Raw genomic sequence first — 18645 nt, 5'->3', positions numbered from 1 at the left:
TTTTAAGTTTTTTTTTTTTTCTTGTGGACCATTTTTAAAGTCTTTATTGAATTTGTTACAATATTGCTTCTGTTTTATGTTTTGGTTTTTTGGCCACGAGGCATGTGGGATCTTAGCTCCCTGACCAGGGATCAAACCCACACCCCCTGCATTGGAAGGTGAAGTCTTAACCACTGGACCGCCAGGGAAGTCCCCAGTTTTTATTTTATATTGGAGTATAGTTGATTAACAATGTTGTGTTAATTTCAGGTGTACAGCAAAGTGATTATACATATACATGTATCCTGTTTCTAATTCTTTTCCCATTTAGGTTATTACAGAGTTCCCTGTGCTATACAGTAGGTCCTTGCTGGTTATCTATTTTAAATATAGCAGTGTGTATATTATTGATATTTTAAATGAAGTAATACAATATTTTAAAATTTCTCAGTTAAAAAAAGTACCAACCTCATAGGGTAGCTGTAGGGATTAACTGCTGTCATGACTATAAAATGCCTAGCATTGTGTCTGGCACAATAAATATATTGGAGGGAACCTTTAAGTTTGATCTTGAGCTTTTCTTACTATGGGTCATATCTAATTAGTGGATTATAACCAACAATTAAAAACCAAATAAAAAAAAAGAAATAGCATAAATTAGAGTTCATCATTGAAGTGAGAGTAAATACTGCTTAATGAGTGGTATGTGTGTGTATATACATGTGCATTTGGTCAGGATGTAACGTGTTTTTTACTGAAGGTCGCAGTTCAAGTTGGAAAGACAGTGGTCTAGTTCAAGCTCTCATTTTCCAGTGACTGAAAGACTTGCTCTCATTTTGCAGTGACTGAAAGACTTATGCATACTAAACAAAAAAATGACTCTACTGTAGTATGCTTTTTTGAAAGAGGCAGTTTAAACTCCGTATTTTTCAGAAGTGGGCTTGAGAAGCATTATCCCTAATTTTGAGAAAGAGTAGAACATGGTTTGAAATTAGAAAGTGTTTATTAGATGTCAGTTAGCCCTTTTCACGCTACCATATACACTTCCTGCCTTCTTGGAACTTTAATCCAAGGTGTGGTCACTAAAACAGTAGCATCTTTTCTGTGCTTGTCATTTCTGACTATCTGCTTGAGAGCCATGAGTGTTTATGTTCCATAGGAATAAATAATGTACAATGCATTCAAGTCTTGAATGCATAGTATAAATAATTGTCTATTATAATAGAATGTCATCATAGACAATAAAAAAAATTCAGTCAGAAGAACTTACTGGGGAAGGAGTTAATGAAATATTTTCCTTTCTTTTTTTTTTTTTTTTTCCGGCCTGGAAGAAACAAGTATCAAAGTTGTATTTAAGATTGTTAAGTGACTTCTCATAATGAGTAGTGATGTCAGCAAACTGATGTACAATGAGCAACATGCTGTGTCTTTTTTGGAGCAGTGGTGGATAGTTATGCTTTCATTTTGATAAGCCCATTGGTGACACTGAGTAGTACCCTGGGTGAATAGGAGTTAATACTGGCTGCCTGGCAGAAGTGGATTTGTTATATAATTTATGGTACCCAGAAGCCCTTTGGGGAGGTCTTTATTATTATCCTGACAGTATCCATCTAGGCCTGAAGATTAATTTTTGTTGTTCTCATCTAGTTCTACCAGACTGATTCTCATAACTGAAAGGGTAGCAGCTTGCTGTTAAATGCTGGCACTTGGCTTTTGCTTTTGACACAAAGGTATGTTAATCAAGAATGGGTGTTAGGAATCCTGAAATGTTTCAGTTAGTGATTTATTGTAGTTTAGAGGCTTTTTTTCCCAGTCAAACTGATTTAACTTCTGAAAAATGAGTCAATTCAGGGTTTCAAACGTTTCCTCTTCGACTAGCCTCAAAAAACGTTTATTAGCGTTTCTGTCTTGTAAATTGCTGCTGCAATTCATTTGTGTCAGTCCTGCCACTGCTGAAACAAATGCAGAAGGAGTGTCAGTTTAGTTTTCCATCGTCTGATACATGGACTTCTTAACTCTGTTACTGGTGGACGTCCACTGTTAGTTAAACAAGCCTGTACTATTTTTTAATGACTCACTGAGAAGTCATGTGGTGGTGTGATCCCTGTCCCCAACTACCAGCACTTAAACTTACAATTTTCAATGTATTGTGTTAAAACTTCTAATTCTGGCTATTTTTCCTTTCAGTTTTAAACCTAAGGTTTGAAGCTCTATTTTTATAAAATACTCTCCTAGAAAAGTTGCTCGTGTCGCTACCCCACATACTGGCCCTGGGGGTGGGGAGAGAAAGAGCTGACTGCTTCACATGGCTAGGCAGAAAGTGTGGGCTGGCCTGCCAGCCAGCAGAAGTGGAATCTGCCCTTTGCTTTCTTGGCAAGTGTGTCTGGCTTTGAAGGCCATGATTAGGATTTTAGGTCTTGTCCTTTTCTTGCCGTTACATGAAACGTAGTCTATTGTCTCCAGTGGTTCTAAAGAGATGGAGGACCTCGATGGTCCACATCCCTTATCCTCTTTGACAAAGTACGTGCTTCATCCCTCAGACTTAAAAGCCAATCTGAAAAAAAAAAAAAAAAAAAAAGCCAATCTGTCATCAAGCGAATTTTAAAAAATACTACAGTGGAACAAGATAGCTTAAGAAGTGTAAAACTGGCTGTGAGTTCTTCGTGTTCACTATGTAGTATGCAAAAAAGCTGCTGGCTTTTGCCCTTGCATCTCTAGACACCTTAAATATGATTTCTTTGTTCATTGCGGTAGAGAAGAAGCAGTTCCGACCAGCAGCAGAAGGTTTTTCACTGACTTCACCTGCTTGGCGAACCCTTGGAACTTCCTAGAGTGCTGCATGGCTATGGCTTGAATAAACTGTCTGGACTTTCACCCTTGCTCAAAGGAGAGGCAGGAGTGATTTCCATTATTATGTGAATTTTTTCCCAGGGACTAAGGTACAGGTCAAAAAGAGGCACTATAGGATGAACATCTCCCAATTTCAGCTTCAGATTTTGGCTTTTGCTGTGTTTGAGGTGAAAATTAGCTTGTGGAGTAAGGAGAGATGGAGCTGATACTGCTGAGAAGCTGTGTTTGTATCACATTATATGGTAACTGATGAGGTAGGGAGTAATTGGAACAATGAGACAATTTTCTACTTTCTCTTTGAAGGTAGTGGGGTGTTGAGAGGCAAGGCATTCAGGAGGAATTGGACCTTAGGAACCAGCTCTTGAGTGGTGAAATTAAGTTCTACTCTACATTCTTAGGGCTCTACTTCCTTTACTGTTGAGTATTTGATAACATCATCATATAATTAGAATTGGTATGAATAGCTATCATCTATTAAGAACTATGTGCTAGGGACAATGCTGAATATGCCATACTCATCATTTATTCAAGCATGAGTTAATACATTTAAAATGTGCAGAGACTAGTGCCTTGTATAGAAGTGCTCGACAAATATCAGTGATTATTATTTATTCAGGAGATATTTAGCAAAACATTTGCTTACATGACAAAGCTTAGGTGCACAGCCAAAGTGGTGAATAAAATAAAATCCCTGCTCTTGTGGCAGTTACCTTCTAGTAGGGGGAGCGGACAATAAATAAGTTAACAAATAAGAATTTCAGAGAGTGGTATGTGCTGAAGAAATAAAATAGTGTGCTGGATCAGAGGGAGAGGGCACTTTAGATTGGTGGGACAGGGAATGCATCTCAGCATTTAAAGGAGATGCATCTGATATGAAGGAGCCATTTATTCTTCACAGTGACTCTTTGTCCCAATTTTCAGGTGAGAAAACAGAGGTGCAGGGTGACTAAGTATGTGCTGGGAAGTGAATAGAGCTGGGCTGTACAGACCCAGTCATTCTGCATCCAAAGCATGTCCTATCCTTCCCAGAAAGGCAGCTGTAGGAGCTGCAGTATCTGCAGTTGGTTTTGAGTGAAGGAAATGAATGTGGTTGCAGTGCAGGTAAAACCCTCATGCAGTTCAAAAAAGTTGAAATGCATGGACCCTCAATCATGGGGTGCAAAATTTGAGTATGAGTGTGTGTACGTATGTACAGTTTATTTTGGGATCCAAAGCTGTCTTCCGATTTTCAGAGGTGGTGACAAAAAGAGCTTGTGGCATTGCTGCTTTATTTTAGGATTTTCTCATATTGTTTTTTTGGAAAATAGGGCCTACCTGCTAAGGCAGAGTTTATTTATTTTTTTGTGTGTGTTATTTATTTATTTATTTATTTATTTTTGGCTGCATTGGGTCTTCGTTGCTGAGCGTGGGCTTTCTCTAGCTGCGGCGAGTGGGGGCTACTCTTTGTTGCGGTGCACGGGCTTCTCATTGCAGTGGCTTCTCTTGTTGCAGAGCGCGGGCTCAGTAGTTGTGGCTCGCGGGCTCTAGAGCGCAGGCTCAGTAGTTATGGTGCATGGGCTTAGTTGCTCAGCAGCATGTGGGATCTTCCTGGACCAGGGCTCGAACCCATGTCCCCTGCATTGGCAGGCGGATTCTTAACCACTGTGCCACCAGGGAAGTCCCAGGGCAGAGTTTTAATAGACAGCATTGCAGTTGGCCATTAGGTGGTGGCAATTTTGTCAGATCAGTATGGGTGGGAAGTGGGTGGGAACTGGGCTGGAATCATAAGATGTCTTACTTTGCCAAGCCTGTAATACCATGATGCCAGCCACCAGGTATAAAGCTCTATTTTTTATTTGATTATCTGCTTATCTTTACCCATGTTAATGTACCCTTTGGCCTCATGCCATATGAGGTCACATTTGTGAAATAAGTAACTTGAAGAAAAAGGCTCAAACCTTGGGGCCTCAAGTTTCAACCTGCAGGGAATGTATTTCCAATAAAGACACACTAACATGGGTATTTCCTGTCACCGTCTTCAAAACCTGAACGCTTTCTAAATAGGCTCTTCAGTACTTGAAACCAAAGAGAAATTGTTTCAATAATAGTCATTGAAACCAAGAGGGTAGCAAAGTTCTGGTCAGGTCTGGTCTTTCAGTTTCATAGGATGTGGTTTAGATCAAATAACCTATTTTACTCGGAAGATTGATCATGTTATTGCATAGGGAAAGACTTCCAAGAGCTTTTGCTTTACAGCCTTTCACGTGGTATCTGAGTGCTGGGAGGAGGTTCCTCCTTGGGAACATGAAGATGACAGAAGTATACACAATAGTGAAAAGCAGCTGTAAGTGCTCTGTGGCATATTTGCTTGAAGGAGGCTTAAGGTTGTAAGAATTGCAATTGGAAAGGTTCTTTTTCTCATTAGTCATACCATCGTTTAAATTCTTGTAAATAGCATCATCATGGTCCACCCAGTTGTAACGGAATTTTACAGTTTGCTTGAGTTTGGGATCGTTGGTCTTAGGGTTCAGCTCAGGGGTCTCTTGATATATTGGGTTGAAATTGTGGCCTAGTAAGTTGGTCTTCGACCATGGTATCAGATCTTCTGTTTCTTTGCTCTGTGAGTAGAAGAGATCTGAGTGACAGCTGTATCTTGGTAGGGACTCTTTCTGTTGTGACAGAAAACCTGACTTCTGGCTTACGAAAAAGGAGAATTAATTGGCTCATACAACTGTGAAGTTCAGGCTTTGATCTGACTTAGGTACAGTTGGATTCTGGGTGCAAATAATGCCTTCAAAACTGATTTACTCTTTGTCTCTTGGTAGTGATTTTATTTTGGTGTCTTACATGCATTTGAGTTGAGACCCATCTGATAAGAAGGGATAGTTTAACTCTCACAGTGACCCTTGGATAGGCATTATTATTTTCCCTGGTGCTCTTTCTGGTAAGATGACCAAAGCAGCTCCAACCTCCTTTGCTTTCGGTGCTAAGATTCACTTTGTCTGACTTAGGTTACCTGCATATTCCTGGCCCAATCATTGAAGCCAAGGGCATAGGAGGCTTTGGTGGGCTTGAGTCACATGGTCCATTATGAGCCCCACCCAACTTACATGACCAAGAGTGAGGGAGAGGAATCTTCTAGTGAAAATTGGTGGCCACCTGATGAAGAGCCTGGAGGCTGGGGGAGCAGACAAGTCTCTGCTGTAAGCGATAATATCCTTTGGTCCAGTGTGAAGCTAGAAAGCCATATAATAAGTCTGTGGTCTAAATCCAGCCTATTAACCGTCTCAAGGGTGCCACAGTTCCAGTTTGCACGAGGATCTTGCTCCCTGGGCATGTGATTCACTCAGTTTCAAGTCCATGGGTCAGACCCTTCTACCCCAACGCTAAACCTATGATAAGGGGACCTCATTAGACCTTAGGATGGGCATTATCTTTTTTGTGTGTGTATGGGACATAGGGGAAGGTTCAGTTTCTTTTGAAAGAATAAATTGGGGAAATGTAGATATAATTGAAACATACCCTTATGATTAATCTCTTCCTGTCCCCCACACCGTACCCCACCCCCATCATTTAACAACACTGTCTTGAAATCCTTGGAGCCAAAATTGTTGGATTTGTCAGTCTTTTGATGTGATTTACAATGAAGCAAATGGTCTCTCTCTTGTTTTCCATCCTCCTTTGGCGGTTTGATATTTTTCCTTAAATATGTCTTAAAGTGCTTTTGGTAAGGTGTTTTTTTTGGCTTTTTTTTTAAGAAATTGAATTAGTTGACACATATTACAAGATGATGTAGATACTCCCAGTACACTCCCATTATATAAGTTGACACTACTTTTTTGAATTCACATTGAATATTATATATATAATATTTTTTTGCACAGTCTTTGATCTGTTGTTCCACTTCTAGGAATTTATTCTCAGGAAATAATTATAAATGTGCTGAATTTTAGCTGCTATTCTGCTTATTATCCCAATATTGTTTATAATAGTGAGCTATTGGAAGCAAACTAAATGTCCAACAATGAGAGTTTATTTTAAATTGACAAATTATCAATGAAAGACCTATCTGGCTATTAAATCTGTTTTAACAGAGAGTCTCAACCTTTCTGTAACCCCTCTGCAGTGCAGCACCAGATTTTTGACAGATTGAGTAGTAGGCTATAAATAGTTTATGGGTTATGTGAAATAGCTGGTGTGTCAGTGGTGATACCAGTACTGCCATTGAATGCTGCTCTTTTAAAAGCATTTGATGAGAGAAGATTTATATGAAAAAGTATTCAATGGAAAAATTTGCAAAATAGAATGTACAATACAACCCAGTTTTGTTTAAAAGTTCAATGTGTGTAGTATGAACATGCATGTATTACTTAGGTGTGCCATCCATATGTGCTTATATAAAACACTGAAAGGATATACTCCAAAATATTAATTGTAGGTGGTGGGATACTAGGGGACTTTTTTCTCTTTATGCTTCTCCGTATTTTCTAAACTTTACAGAATAACTATGTAATGCTTTTGAATTTGGCAGTGGGTAAGAAAGTCTTAGTGGCCTTAGTTCTCTGACCAGCTTACTGATGTGGTTGAAAACAGATATTCTTTTATTATACAGATCTTTTTTCTGTCCCTCTTCCTCTTCCCATCTACTGTGCATTAGCAGTCAGCGTCCATCATGGGCCTCTAGGAAAAAACTGATAAATGTGGCCTTAATGAATTTGGATTTTTTTTTTTTTAAAGAATTAGCAAACATCACATTAGTTACCATGTGATGAACCTGAGATCTATTTAGAAGAAATGTGGCTCTAGAAACCACATCTGTACATTTGTGGTCATTCAGGTGCCCCTCTAAGACGTCTGCATGCACTCATTTATCATCTTTATATTGGGTTCCTTTCTCATCTTTTGACTCATTTCATAGTTTCCTTTCTTGCCTTTCTTTTACTTAGATGCAAAGACCAAATCTCAACTCCAGTTAACTATTTTTCAGTCAGTTATTGACTACTGAATTCCTCAGGTGACTGAAAAGTGAACAGTTGATGTGGTAATTGGGTGTTTGAGGACTAATTATCTACAATCTGGTAGACCTCCAGGGTGGCTGGTATCCATATGCTAATTGGAAGCAGAGAAGTGGTGCCTAACCAGTGATTTTACCTTCAGTATGGCCTAATGAGGCTGTATCCTGAAGATAAGCTCCAAGCTAAAACCAGAGATAAAGAGTATAGCATATAGCAGGCATGCCATTTTTATTATGGTACCACAGAGCACAAATCCAAGACAGCCCTCTGGTTTCAAACAGGGAAAGTTAGTTAATGAAAAAGCTGGTGCAGAAACAAAAAGAGTGGCCAACCTAGAAATCTGGTGCCCGTTAATGATGCGTACTTTGCAAATAAGTGGACAGTCTGACTTGTCCAGATCAATAGTGACAGCAAAAATATTCCAAGTGTGGGTCAGTAGAATAATTCAGCTCTTTTTTGGTTGTTTTGAGTCATGTGGGATTAAACATGTAGCAGCTCTGGAACCCAGAGACCAAAAATGCTTGATTCTTTGGTATTTGGAAACTTTATAGTATACGTGTGTGTTGGCTTGGTTGTATTTGGCAAGTAGTATTTGTTCTGGCCAGCCCACACTGACTTCAGTCCTCAGACCTCAGTTGTATATATATCCTTAGTATATCTGAAGTATGCAAGGTAAGGAATGTAAGAACCCTTTAAAAAGAAAAGAAAAATTCTTTTGTACAAAGCTGACTGGTCTTAGTCCTGTGACCTAAGATTATTTTACAGAAATATAACCAATTGGTTTATTTTCTTTTTTAAAAATTTTACCTTTCCTCCCTCCCTCTTTTCCTCCATCCCTCTTTCCGCACTTTTGAGATTGGTTGATGTAGAAAGTCTTGTGTTCCTACCCATCCCTAACTGGAACTGCTGTTTTAGCTTGCTGCTTGCAGTACATTTTAGGACAGAAAGTCTTTTAAAAGCATGAAAATAGCAGACGCGTCTCATTTGCTTTGGCAGAGGAAACAGCTTTTCCTCCCAAGTAGCTCTAGGTAGGTAAGACCTAATCTCCAAAGGTGGTCTTGTAAGTCCCAAGTTCCAAATGACAGCAAGCAGAAGACTTTGCATTTTAAAGTACTCCCTCAGTCTTTCCTCCTTGTTATTTTTGCAAGTTTACTTTCTAGGAAGTAGTTTATAAATGGACACCACCCATTTCCCAACTTTTTCTCAGGTCATTCAGCATCTGCAGCTGCCAGTTGGGATCAAGAGGCTCTTGTGGTCTTGCTTTGAGACTCCCTAGGGGGATGGTTTCTGCCAGTACAGCTGCTTCAGCCCCTGGCAGCTGGGTGTCTGGCATATATAGTAAGAAGTAAAATCATGCACCCAACTAGCTATACAAACTGTTTGGATGGAAGTTGGAAAGATGGGTTTCTTATTGCTATAATATGTAGAAGCACCAACATTCGTCAGTGGCTTCTTGCTTCTGAACAGACTCTAGATGGGAACAGAATGGGAGGAGTGGATTGGATCAGTTCCTTCTCTCAAGGAAGTCATCAGAGTAGATCTCAAGTGCCTTGCTGACACTGGTTTTTGGTGCCAGCCTTTGCCCCCTGTTTTTTAGCTCCCAGCCAGCTATAACAGTGAGCCAGCTTGCTCTATTTTCTGTATGTCAGGGCCTATTCCTGACCCTGCAGAGTTCAAACTAAGATGATTAGGACAGGGAAGCCTGCAAAAACAGTGTAATCTTTCACGTCTTGTTCAGATTGGAGTAGCTCTGCTTTCTCTGTCTTTTTGGACTTCTCATTTTCCCTTGGCTCTAACAGCCTTGGGCAAGAAGTATGAGAGCTGTTCACTGTGGAGGCAAAATGCCTGTCCTGAGAAGGCTTGCAAATCTAGAACTTCAGCCTCTCTGGATACCAAAACGTGAAGGTAGTCCCAGAATATTAGACTTGGAAGGATTTTAATCATGGGAACACAAACTCAGAGAGGTTAAGAAACTTGTTCAAGGGCACACATTGCTTAGGGAGATCCCAGACCAGAACTGAAGGCTTCCTGGGAGTTTACTCTGTTCCTGTTGACTCAGTACCTCTGGAGTACAATCAGGTGTTGATAATGTATCTTTTCTTCTTGGGCCATCAGCATCTCCTTAGGGGAAGGATATATCCTGGCATACATCATAGCAAAGAACAGTAAGTAGTGAGGCCAGTGATGTAGAATGGTGAGTTTAGAATCACACTGCCTGGATTTGAATCCCTTTTCCTGTATGACCTCAGGCCAAATCCCTTAAACTCTGTTCAGTTTCCCCCTCTGTAAAGTGAAGGTTATATTATCTTCATCATAGAACTGTAGTGGGTTAAATGTGATAATTCATGTCAGTCTCCCCAATACATACATGTAACTTAAAAGGTATTGCTATTAATAAACATTTTAAAATCCTGTCTCAACTTGGACCAAGCAGATTGGTCCTTTGCCTCCTTCCTTTCCACTTTATGCTTCCAGTCATTGAAGGACCAGAACAAGACTCATCTTCTCTGTGAAACTTTCCATTGAGTTGATTTTGGAGTCTTGACAGACTGGTTTTATTTCCTAGTCCCACTGCTTAGTGGTTAAGAAACCTCAGTTTCCTAATCTGTAAGGGCTCTGGCAACCTAGGTTGTTGTGAGGTTTGAAGGTGATGTATATGAAGCATATAGCCCCATGTCCCACAAATACCAGTTTCTCTTCATCAGTCCCTCCACCTTTCTTTCCATAACACTGGTCCACACTCTGCTCTCCTTTCCTGTCTCCATTTGTCTTTGTGTGGTTTAGCCCTTCATGGTCCTTCTGTTCCATAAGAGGTGATTCTGTTTCAGAGGTAGATAGTAAGTCCTAGAAGACAGGGACTTGCCTGATTGTCACTTCATGGAACTGCCTAAGAGAAACAGTTTCCTGATCTCTTCTTCTCTGGCTCTCTGGAGCCAGAGCATCCACTGGGACCACGACCTCTGGGATTGCCCTCGGCCCAGCAGTGCCAGCGCCAGGCCTGGGGCCAGGCAGGCAGCCAAGCCCATCCCCAGGAACAGCAGCTGGGGCTGGCACAGGGAGGAGGGAGGCTGGAAGCTGATGCAGAGAAGGAGTGAGGGAGAGAGGCGAAGTCAGAGCTGAGATTGAAGGAGAAAAGCTGGAGGCTGATCTTAGTCCAGCATAAACTGAGCAGTTACTGTCTTTCAAGTAAACCCCCAAAGCTGTGCATAGAAGTAGGTTTCCTGGTTTGTGGCTTCTTTGCCCCCTTTATTCTTCTTCCTACCTTTCCTTTCTTCCCACCCCTCCTTGTCTCTCACTCCATTTCACTCATTTATGCCACTTGAGCTGAAACAGGAGAGCAGAATCACTTACTGCAAGAACAGGAAAGCTGCTGTGGGCATTTGGGGCGTCAGCATACCTGAACTGCCCCAGGAGACCTGGCCTGGCTGCTGACAAGAGCACTGTTCTAGAAGGGAGGCTTGATTCTGTCACCAACTTTGTGATAATAACAACTGTAATAAAGGCTAACACTTACTGAATACTTTTTATGAGCCAGGTATTGGGCAGAGGATTTTACATGGGTTATCTCATTTACTCTATCCACCAGACCATGAGGTACAACTGTCCCATTAAAGTCACATGCTGATGGTCACAAGTTGGTCCATCACCATGATTCAGATCCAGGTTTGTCTGCTCACAGAGCTCTTCCTCTTAATTACTCTGCTCCAGTTTCTCCCTTCCTAGATAGCTCGTTGACCTCCGTGTACCTCCATTTCTCTTCCTATGAAATGGGGGTAATTATTTCATAGAGCTACATTTATATGTAGCTGTTATAATGTACTAACAAATACAAATTGGTATTCGTTAATAATGATGCTCTGTTAGTGAAATTTGGCTCTGGGGTGCCCAGATTGTGCTGAGGCTATCCACTTCAGAGAGGTGGCAGGAGGACCACTGGGAAGTATAAATGAGTATAAATAAGTAGCAAGTTAGAAATCCTGTCTTTTGCAGATCTACAGAGCTGGAACCTAGTGGAAAGGGAATGGAGTCTGGAACTGGCTGGAAGGTTGTCCCAGGTTAGGGACAGGGAGTGACCAGCAATTCAGAGTATCCATAGCGCACAGCAAATACCCAGCTTGATTTTATTCAGCATCATTCACAAGTCTTATCCTATGGAGGATCTGATTCCCCCAGGTATTTCTGACCAGTGGTGCATTTGAGCAGGGTCAGTGCTGTAGTTCAAGAGACTGTTTTTGAGCAAGACCCAACTGCATGACTCAAGGCAAGGGTAGGTGTCCTGTCTGGGCCTGGGGAAGCCAAAGCCTGGAGCCCATTGTTCAGATGGGACAAGCTGGGGCTTCCATCAGGCTAATCAGATACTACTCGGCTGTTAATAATGGCTGTCATATCAAGTGTTTTCTGTGTGGAGGACAGTGTGTGCCAGATACCCTTTATCTGCGTTTCCTGACTGAATCCTTACAACTGCTCTTTGAAGTAGATACCATTTTGCAGGTTGAAGAAATACAGGTTTTGATCAGGGTCAAACATCCGGTGGTAGAGTTGGACTTTAAGAGCTGAAGCTTTTAACCATGCTGGTGGGCTGAAACATCACAGGTTTAAGAACTTTGGACTAATTCTAGTCCCCGCCTCTAGTGAGACTGAACCTAACGGCATCTTGCCTGCCTGCATCACGGTCGTAATGCTTGCCTGGGAGAGGGCAGTGGCTAGGACACCTTTCTTAGCACAGGGCACAGACCATGGTTTTTTTTTTTCCAGTGGCTAATTGTAAAACTCGCTGCTCTGTGATTGATGTGGTGACACTCCTGAGCTTGGGACCCATCCATTGGTGGGCTTTCCCGAGGTGATCTGATGTAGGTGGGCTCAGCAGTCCAGCCTAGTGGTGAAAGGTCATGGTTTCTCAAGCCAGACATACCAGGTTCTGCTTGTGATCTTGGGTAATTTTCTTTGTGCCTCAGCTTCCCTGTCTTTAAATGGGGTTGTGGGGAGGATATATGAGTGTTATCGTCCATAAAGTGCTTAACGTAGTGCCTGGCATGGTATCAAGCGCTCAGTAATTGGTAACTACTATTATTAGCTATTAGCCAACAGCTAGTGGGTCCAGGGAAACTTTCAACTTTAAAACACTTGAAGTGCTGCCACCCTGGGACACACGGCTGAGCACCATGATTGAGCCTGAGAAATCTCTGGGTACAGAACTATTTTCCCAAAGAAAGGGGAGACACAAAAGAAGGGAGCTCATTGAGTAATCAGGGGGCCACACTTATCATCATATCTGAAAATACTTTTTTCTGGCTTGAGACCACAACTGGCTTCAAAGAAAAGGACCAGAATGGAAGAAAGGGATCCAGCCTTCTAGCACTTGCTGATTGATCATCTGTCTAAATTGATTTCCCCCTCCTTTTTTTCATCTGCTGGGCATGTAAAATGCCTTCAGGTTTCAGCTGGTACTGCTGTGCCAGGTCATCAAAGATGCTCTCATGTGGAGGGCTGGTTGGGTAAATGGATTAGGGCCTCTTGGGAGGCCCATCTGTTCTGTCCCTATGTGAAGGCCTTGGTGCCAGGATTTGGGGGAAGCTGATATAATGCAGCATCTGTCCAATGGGGCAGGGGTGAGTAGCCTGGGATAGGTGGGTCAGTAGGAAACCAGGAAATCCTCTTATCCTGCCAGGTACCTGGGCTTCCCTTAGCAGCAGGAGCTGAGCGGCAAACCCTGGTGAGTCAGCGTGCCTGGGAATTAGAGTTGCCAGTCTGTGAGCATGTGGGATTTGTGTACGTTTGGGCCTTTTGTTTCTTTCAGCATTTTAGTCTTTAGAAACACAAATCTGGAAACCAGACCCTCCACATGGTATAGTCCTGCTTGTTTTGAGATAATTCAGCTTGAACAACAGTTGCTTCCCTTGTATGCTGGTCTTCTAAGAATTAACCCCTTACCTTTTAAAATTGTAACAAGTTGTGCTTATGGCTTACTAGCTATATTCTAAAAGCATAAAAAGGCTTTAAAAAACTTACTTGGGTCTGTCATTTTCCACACCAAAACCCTTCTAAGGGTTTCAGCATGTTTTTGAAACCTAAGTGAAACTGCGAGTCTTTTTTTAAGGGCGTGTATAATCATGTCTGTCATGTATTCTCTTTGAAGGTGGACAATGGGACACACCCCAATACAGTGTGATTCCAGTAACTACAGGAATGATTCTGGTCTTCATTTTAAACTTGTACACTCAGAACATACCCTTAGAATTCCTTTTGAAAATAACTCTGAATTTATCCAAGCACTATTTGAAGGAAGCTAAAGTTCTTTAGGTAAAGTTTAAAGCTCCAGCCTTCCATTAAAATCACCCTTCTGCCCCACTGCCAGTCTCCTTAGAGCTTTGAATTTGGATTGTGGAGGTCCCTGACCCTAGAGCTGGAGAGGCATGGGACTGACATTGATTTGGTCTGCTTTCCCAACTATACTTCTGGCTCCTGGTCTAAATTTCTATCAACATTATAATTTCAGAGGCTGCAGTTATTATAGCAGGTAGCAAACTTTTATAAGTACTAAATTTTAGATGGATCTTCTAGTGGACTAGTTGAAGGTAAGAATAAGAGTCTGAGTAGATAGAGTCTTCAGAGAAATCACCTCATCCCTGGCCCAGAAATTTCTAGCAATTCTTTAAAAACCACTTTTTCGTTACTTAAGTAATAAATAAACCACTGTGATGTTTGTTATATATCAGTGCAGACTTTTCTTTTTCATCTAGCAGTTATTCTATCATTTAGAGACTGTATTTGGGTAAATCAGCCCTTCTTTTAAAATGGAGACGCTATCTTGGAAGACTAAGCCTGCAGGCCCTACAGGACATTCACATTTAGTGTGAACTTGACTTTCCTCTACATACCACCTTGCTGGGGGCGGGGGTGGGGGTTAGGAAAGAAGCTCAGCGATTGGGACCCTTGGCGTGGAGAACAGTCTTGGTGGATGGCTCCCATAGGTGGATAGAGGAAGGGTGGAGAAGGGGCATTTCACCTACTGTTCGGGTGGGTCCCAGAAAGGAATTTGAAGAAATCAAGACAAATTTTACTTTGTTATTTGGCTAGGACTCTGCCGTTAGTCTTGACTCTGCAAATTCTTTATCTCATCTTTAGGCCATTATGAAACTATATAGTTGTTTTGGATGTGGCTACCCCTTCTTCCTACTCATCCTACTTAAAAAGAACATCTGAGAATTTTGACATTAGAGACTAGAAGATGAACCTTTTATTTGTACCTTCTGGGTTAATACAGGTCCAAATAACTTTCTTATGTGACGGCAAGTTGGCAAGACAAATTTCCTTTGGAATATTTCTGGCAAAACCATAGTCTTCCTTGATGCATTCTGCACATGAATCAACTTCTTTGTGATCTATGTTACCTTAAGAATTTTAGGAATTTTCCTTATTGGTTCTCCATATGTGCTCTAACCACTGCATTTCCAAGGTGAAGGTATGGGCTTGCGAGGGAGGTGATGATGAACTTGGGGAATTTCCCCTGGTTCATGGTTAGCTCATTGAAACAGAGTGGTGTTCCAGTGTGCAATCCCTGGAGGGAAGCTTGCATACTCTGTCTCCCTGTCCAGCAGTGATTGCTTTCTAATTTCCTTCCAGGTTGGCTGGCTCCTCTGGCTGATGGCATGTTGAGGCACGTGGGCCAGTGGCAACAAGGGCATCCAATCCAGAGGGGGCCACTCTAGAGGCCAGGCCACCAGCATCATGGGCCAGTGTGTCACCAAGTGCAAGAATCCCTCATCAACTCTGGGTAGCAAGAATGGAGACCGTGACCCCAGCAGCAAGTCACACGGGAGGCGGGGTGCAGGCCACCGTGAGGAACAGCTGCCAGCCTGTGGCAAGCCAGGTGGGGATATCCTTGTCAATGGGACCAAGAAGGCAGAGGCTGCTACTGAGACTTGCCAGCTGCCAACATCCTCAGGAGATGCTGGGAGGGAGCCCAGGTCAAATGCCGAGGAGTCTTCCTTGCAGAGGTTGGAAGAACTGTTCAGGCGCTATAAGGATGAGCGGGAGGATGCAATTTTGGAGGAAGGCATGGAGCGCTTTTGCAATGACCTATGTGTGGACCCCACGGAATTTCGAGTGCTGCTCTTGGCTTGGAAGTTCCAGGCTGCTACCATGTGCAAATTCACCAGGTTAGTCACAAATACGTCATGTCACCAGGTGATCAGAGGAGGAAAGAGAGCACCATTGAGCAGTGGTGCCCAGCTAGGATAGAACTGGTTTGGCTTCATAGGGTTTTGGGTAAATCTTATTTTCTTTTTCTGACCAATTTCTCTAAAGCTATTCAGCCTCTGAAGAACTGGGCACCAACCATCCTTGCCTGAAGTTAAATGAGGAATAATCCATGTTGCCAAGCTGCTGCCCCACCCCACTGCTGTTTAACTTTTATCTTTTCTTTCACTCCTGTACTTGTCAATTCACTCACTTCCTCACTCGATATTTATTGTACACCTATCATGTGTTAGGCATTGAGTGCCAGTATAGTGAGTGCCACTGGGGATGTGCTTCAGTAACTGCATGAAGCCAGTTGCCCCTTCTAGCTCTCCGCACACTACCCTTAGCCAGCCTATGTGCCAACAAGGACAGCTGGCCCTAGTTATCAACCGGTAGTTGTGTACATTGTCATGGTCATGCATCCCTATAGAGGTTGTTTGTGGGAGACAACATGGCAGGGTCACTGCAAGGTGTGGTTTCCAGAGCACTGGGTTATAAGTAAGTAAGAAGAATTGACTTTGAGAATCCCTCGATAAAATTTTTAGTCCCTGGGTAGGTTACTCGACAGACCTCAGACGTTCTATCTTCAGCAGTTGCGGAAATCTCCGAGAAGATGATCAATGTGAGACCATGTTGTAAACTAAAAGTGTTATATAGATGTTAAAAATACATACTCAGTTTTTGTTTTTTAATAACAGAACTTTGATCTCTGGTGGCAGAGTTACCCAGGTTCATCCAGAATCTTTGGCTCCAAAAATTTCCCTTGGCAGTCACCAAAAATATTCCAAAAACAAACAACCCCTAGAGAATCAAAGGGAAAACAGGAAGAGACTCCCCATCTTGGAGGAGAGTCTACAGCTTAATCACTGTTGCAGAATGGGAAACAGAGCATGGAGCAGGAGACTTTGAGTTTAGCTTTGGAAAGATGAATAGATGAATGAATGAACCATTATTAGCTGTCTACCATGTGCCAGGCACTATTAGAAGCAGCTGACATATTAACTTGTTTAGTCCTCACCAGAACCCTATGAAGTAAGGTAGTATTCTCACCATTTGGCAGATGAAGAAATAGGAGTACAGTTAGCGGAGGAGTTGGCATTCAAATCCAGACAGCCTCACAGCTACCCTCTTAATTATGATACTATATTGCCTCTCAGTAAATGATACCGTTTACAATTATTAATTGTGCCCCCTCCTTCCTGTTGCAGGAAGGAGTTTTTTGATGGCTGCAAAGCAATAAGTGCAGACAGCATTGATGGGATCTGTGCACGGTTCCCTAGCCTCTTAACAGAAGCCAAACAAGAGGATAAATTCAAGGATCTCTACCGGTTTACATTTCAGTTCGGCCTGGACTCTGAAGAAGGGCAGCGGTCACTGCATCGGGAAATAGCCATTGCCCTGTGGAAACTAGTCTTTACCCAGAACAATCCTCCAGTATTGGACCAGTGGCTAAACTTCCTAACAGAGAACCCCTCGGGGATCAAGGGCATCTCCAGGGACACTTGGAACATGTTCCTTAACTTCACTCAGGTGATTGGCCCTGACCTCAGCAACTACAGTGAAGATGAGGCCTGGCCAAGTCTCTTTGATACCTTTGTGGAGTGGGAAATGGAGCGAAGGAAAAGAGAAGGGGAAGGGAGAGGTGCACTCAGCTCAGGGCCCGAGGGCTTATGTCCCGAGGAGCAGACTTAGTGGCTCTGTCTCAGGAGCAGCAGCAAGGATCTGCCCGCTGCCCTGCAGCCAACCAAGGAATTGGACCTTTCTGGAAATTACTGAAGATCCGGATATTTTCTACTTTACACCTTTCTCTGCCTTGTATCTGAAAGGGCTCTAAAATGCTGTATCATGTTTTAGGCACTTTCTTCACTTTTTGGTTATTTTGGTTATTTCTTTTTTGGGGGGAGGGTCCCCCAAAATATTTGAACCTGGCTACATGTTGTGTATCTTTTTTTTTTTTTTGAAGCCTTCAGATAGAATAAGCCTGCCACTTCTTGCACAAATTAGAATTTTTTTGGGGGTGGGGGAGGGTGTAGAGCAGGGAGCGGGGAATGGGACAGTTAGGTTGAATTATCATTACAAAACGATACAGTGCCAGATCTCAGTTTTGCATATTCTTGTTTTTCAGGGCAGGTCTGTACTGTGTGTAGTGCTGTTTACATCGTTGAATTTAGGTTGTAATAATTATTTTTAAAGATTTACACAGAGTTGAATAGCAGTGTTAACTGTTAACCACATTGCATTAATTCCCAGGCGATTTAAAGCTCTTGGAGAGCCAAGGCCAGCCAAGAGCATTTGTAGTCTGGTGACAACCCCCTTTTAAGCTAATTTATCTGAAACCCTTATTTTCCTCACTTCTTGCTCATTCCTTCTTTGACCTATTGCATTTCATGTTGAGTTTATCCATCAACATGCTGCACCTGTCAGTCAAGTGAGCGGTTTTTTTAGAACACATTGTACTGAGAACCACTTAAGCATTGAATGCAGAGAAAGCAGTGCTACCTCAGTTTTGCTGGAAGTAGACTTTGATAGTTTTCTTTCTTTGATGAACTTTCTGTATTTTCACGTTGTAAGTGGAAATACT

General features: G+C 42.2%; 1 protein-coding gene across 2 annotated transcripts in view; it reads left to right on the top strand.

Moving 5' to 3' along the window:
• The window catches only part of DCUN1D3 (defective in cullin neddylation 1 domain containing 3), a 33051-nt gene extending 14999 nt beyond the window's left edge, over window positions 1-18052 (top strand). For both annotated transcript variants that reach the window (XM_061209049.1, XM_061209048.1), the window contains exons 2-3: window positions 15447-15982; window positions 17273-18052. In XM_061209049.1, the coding sequence (XP_061065032.1) occupies window positions 15552-15982; window positions 17273-17756 (915 nt within the window). In that variant the 5' untranslated portion in view covers window positions 15447-15551 and the 3' untranslated portion in view covers window positions 17757-18052. The remainder of the gene's footprint in view (window positions 1-15446; window positions 15983-17272) is intronic.
• Window positions 18053-18645: the final 593 nt, after the last annotated feature.

This window comes from Eubalaena glacialis, chromosome 13 (genome assembly GCF_028564815.1).
Source record: "Eubalaena glacialis isolate mEubGla1 chromosome 13, mEubGla1.1.hap2.+ XY, whole genome shotgun sequence".
Lineage (NCBI taxonomy): Eukaryota > Metazoa > Chordata > Mammalia > Artiodactyla > Balaenidae > Eubalaena > Eubalaena glacialis.
Note: the sequence above shows the minus strand (reverse complement) of the source record. Positions and strands in the feature narration are given on the sequence as shown.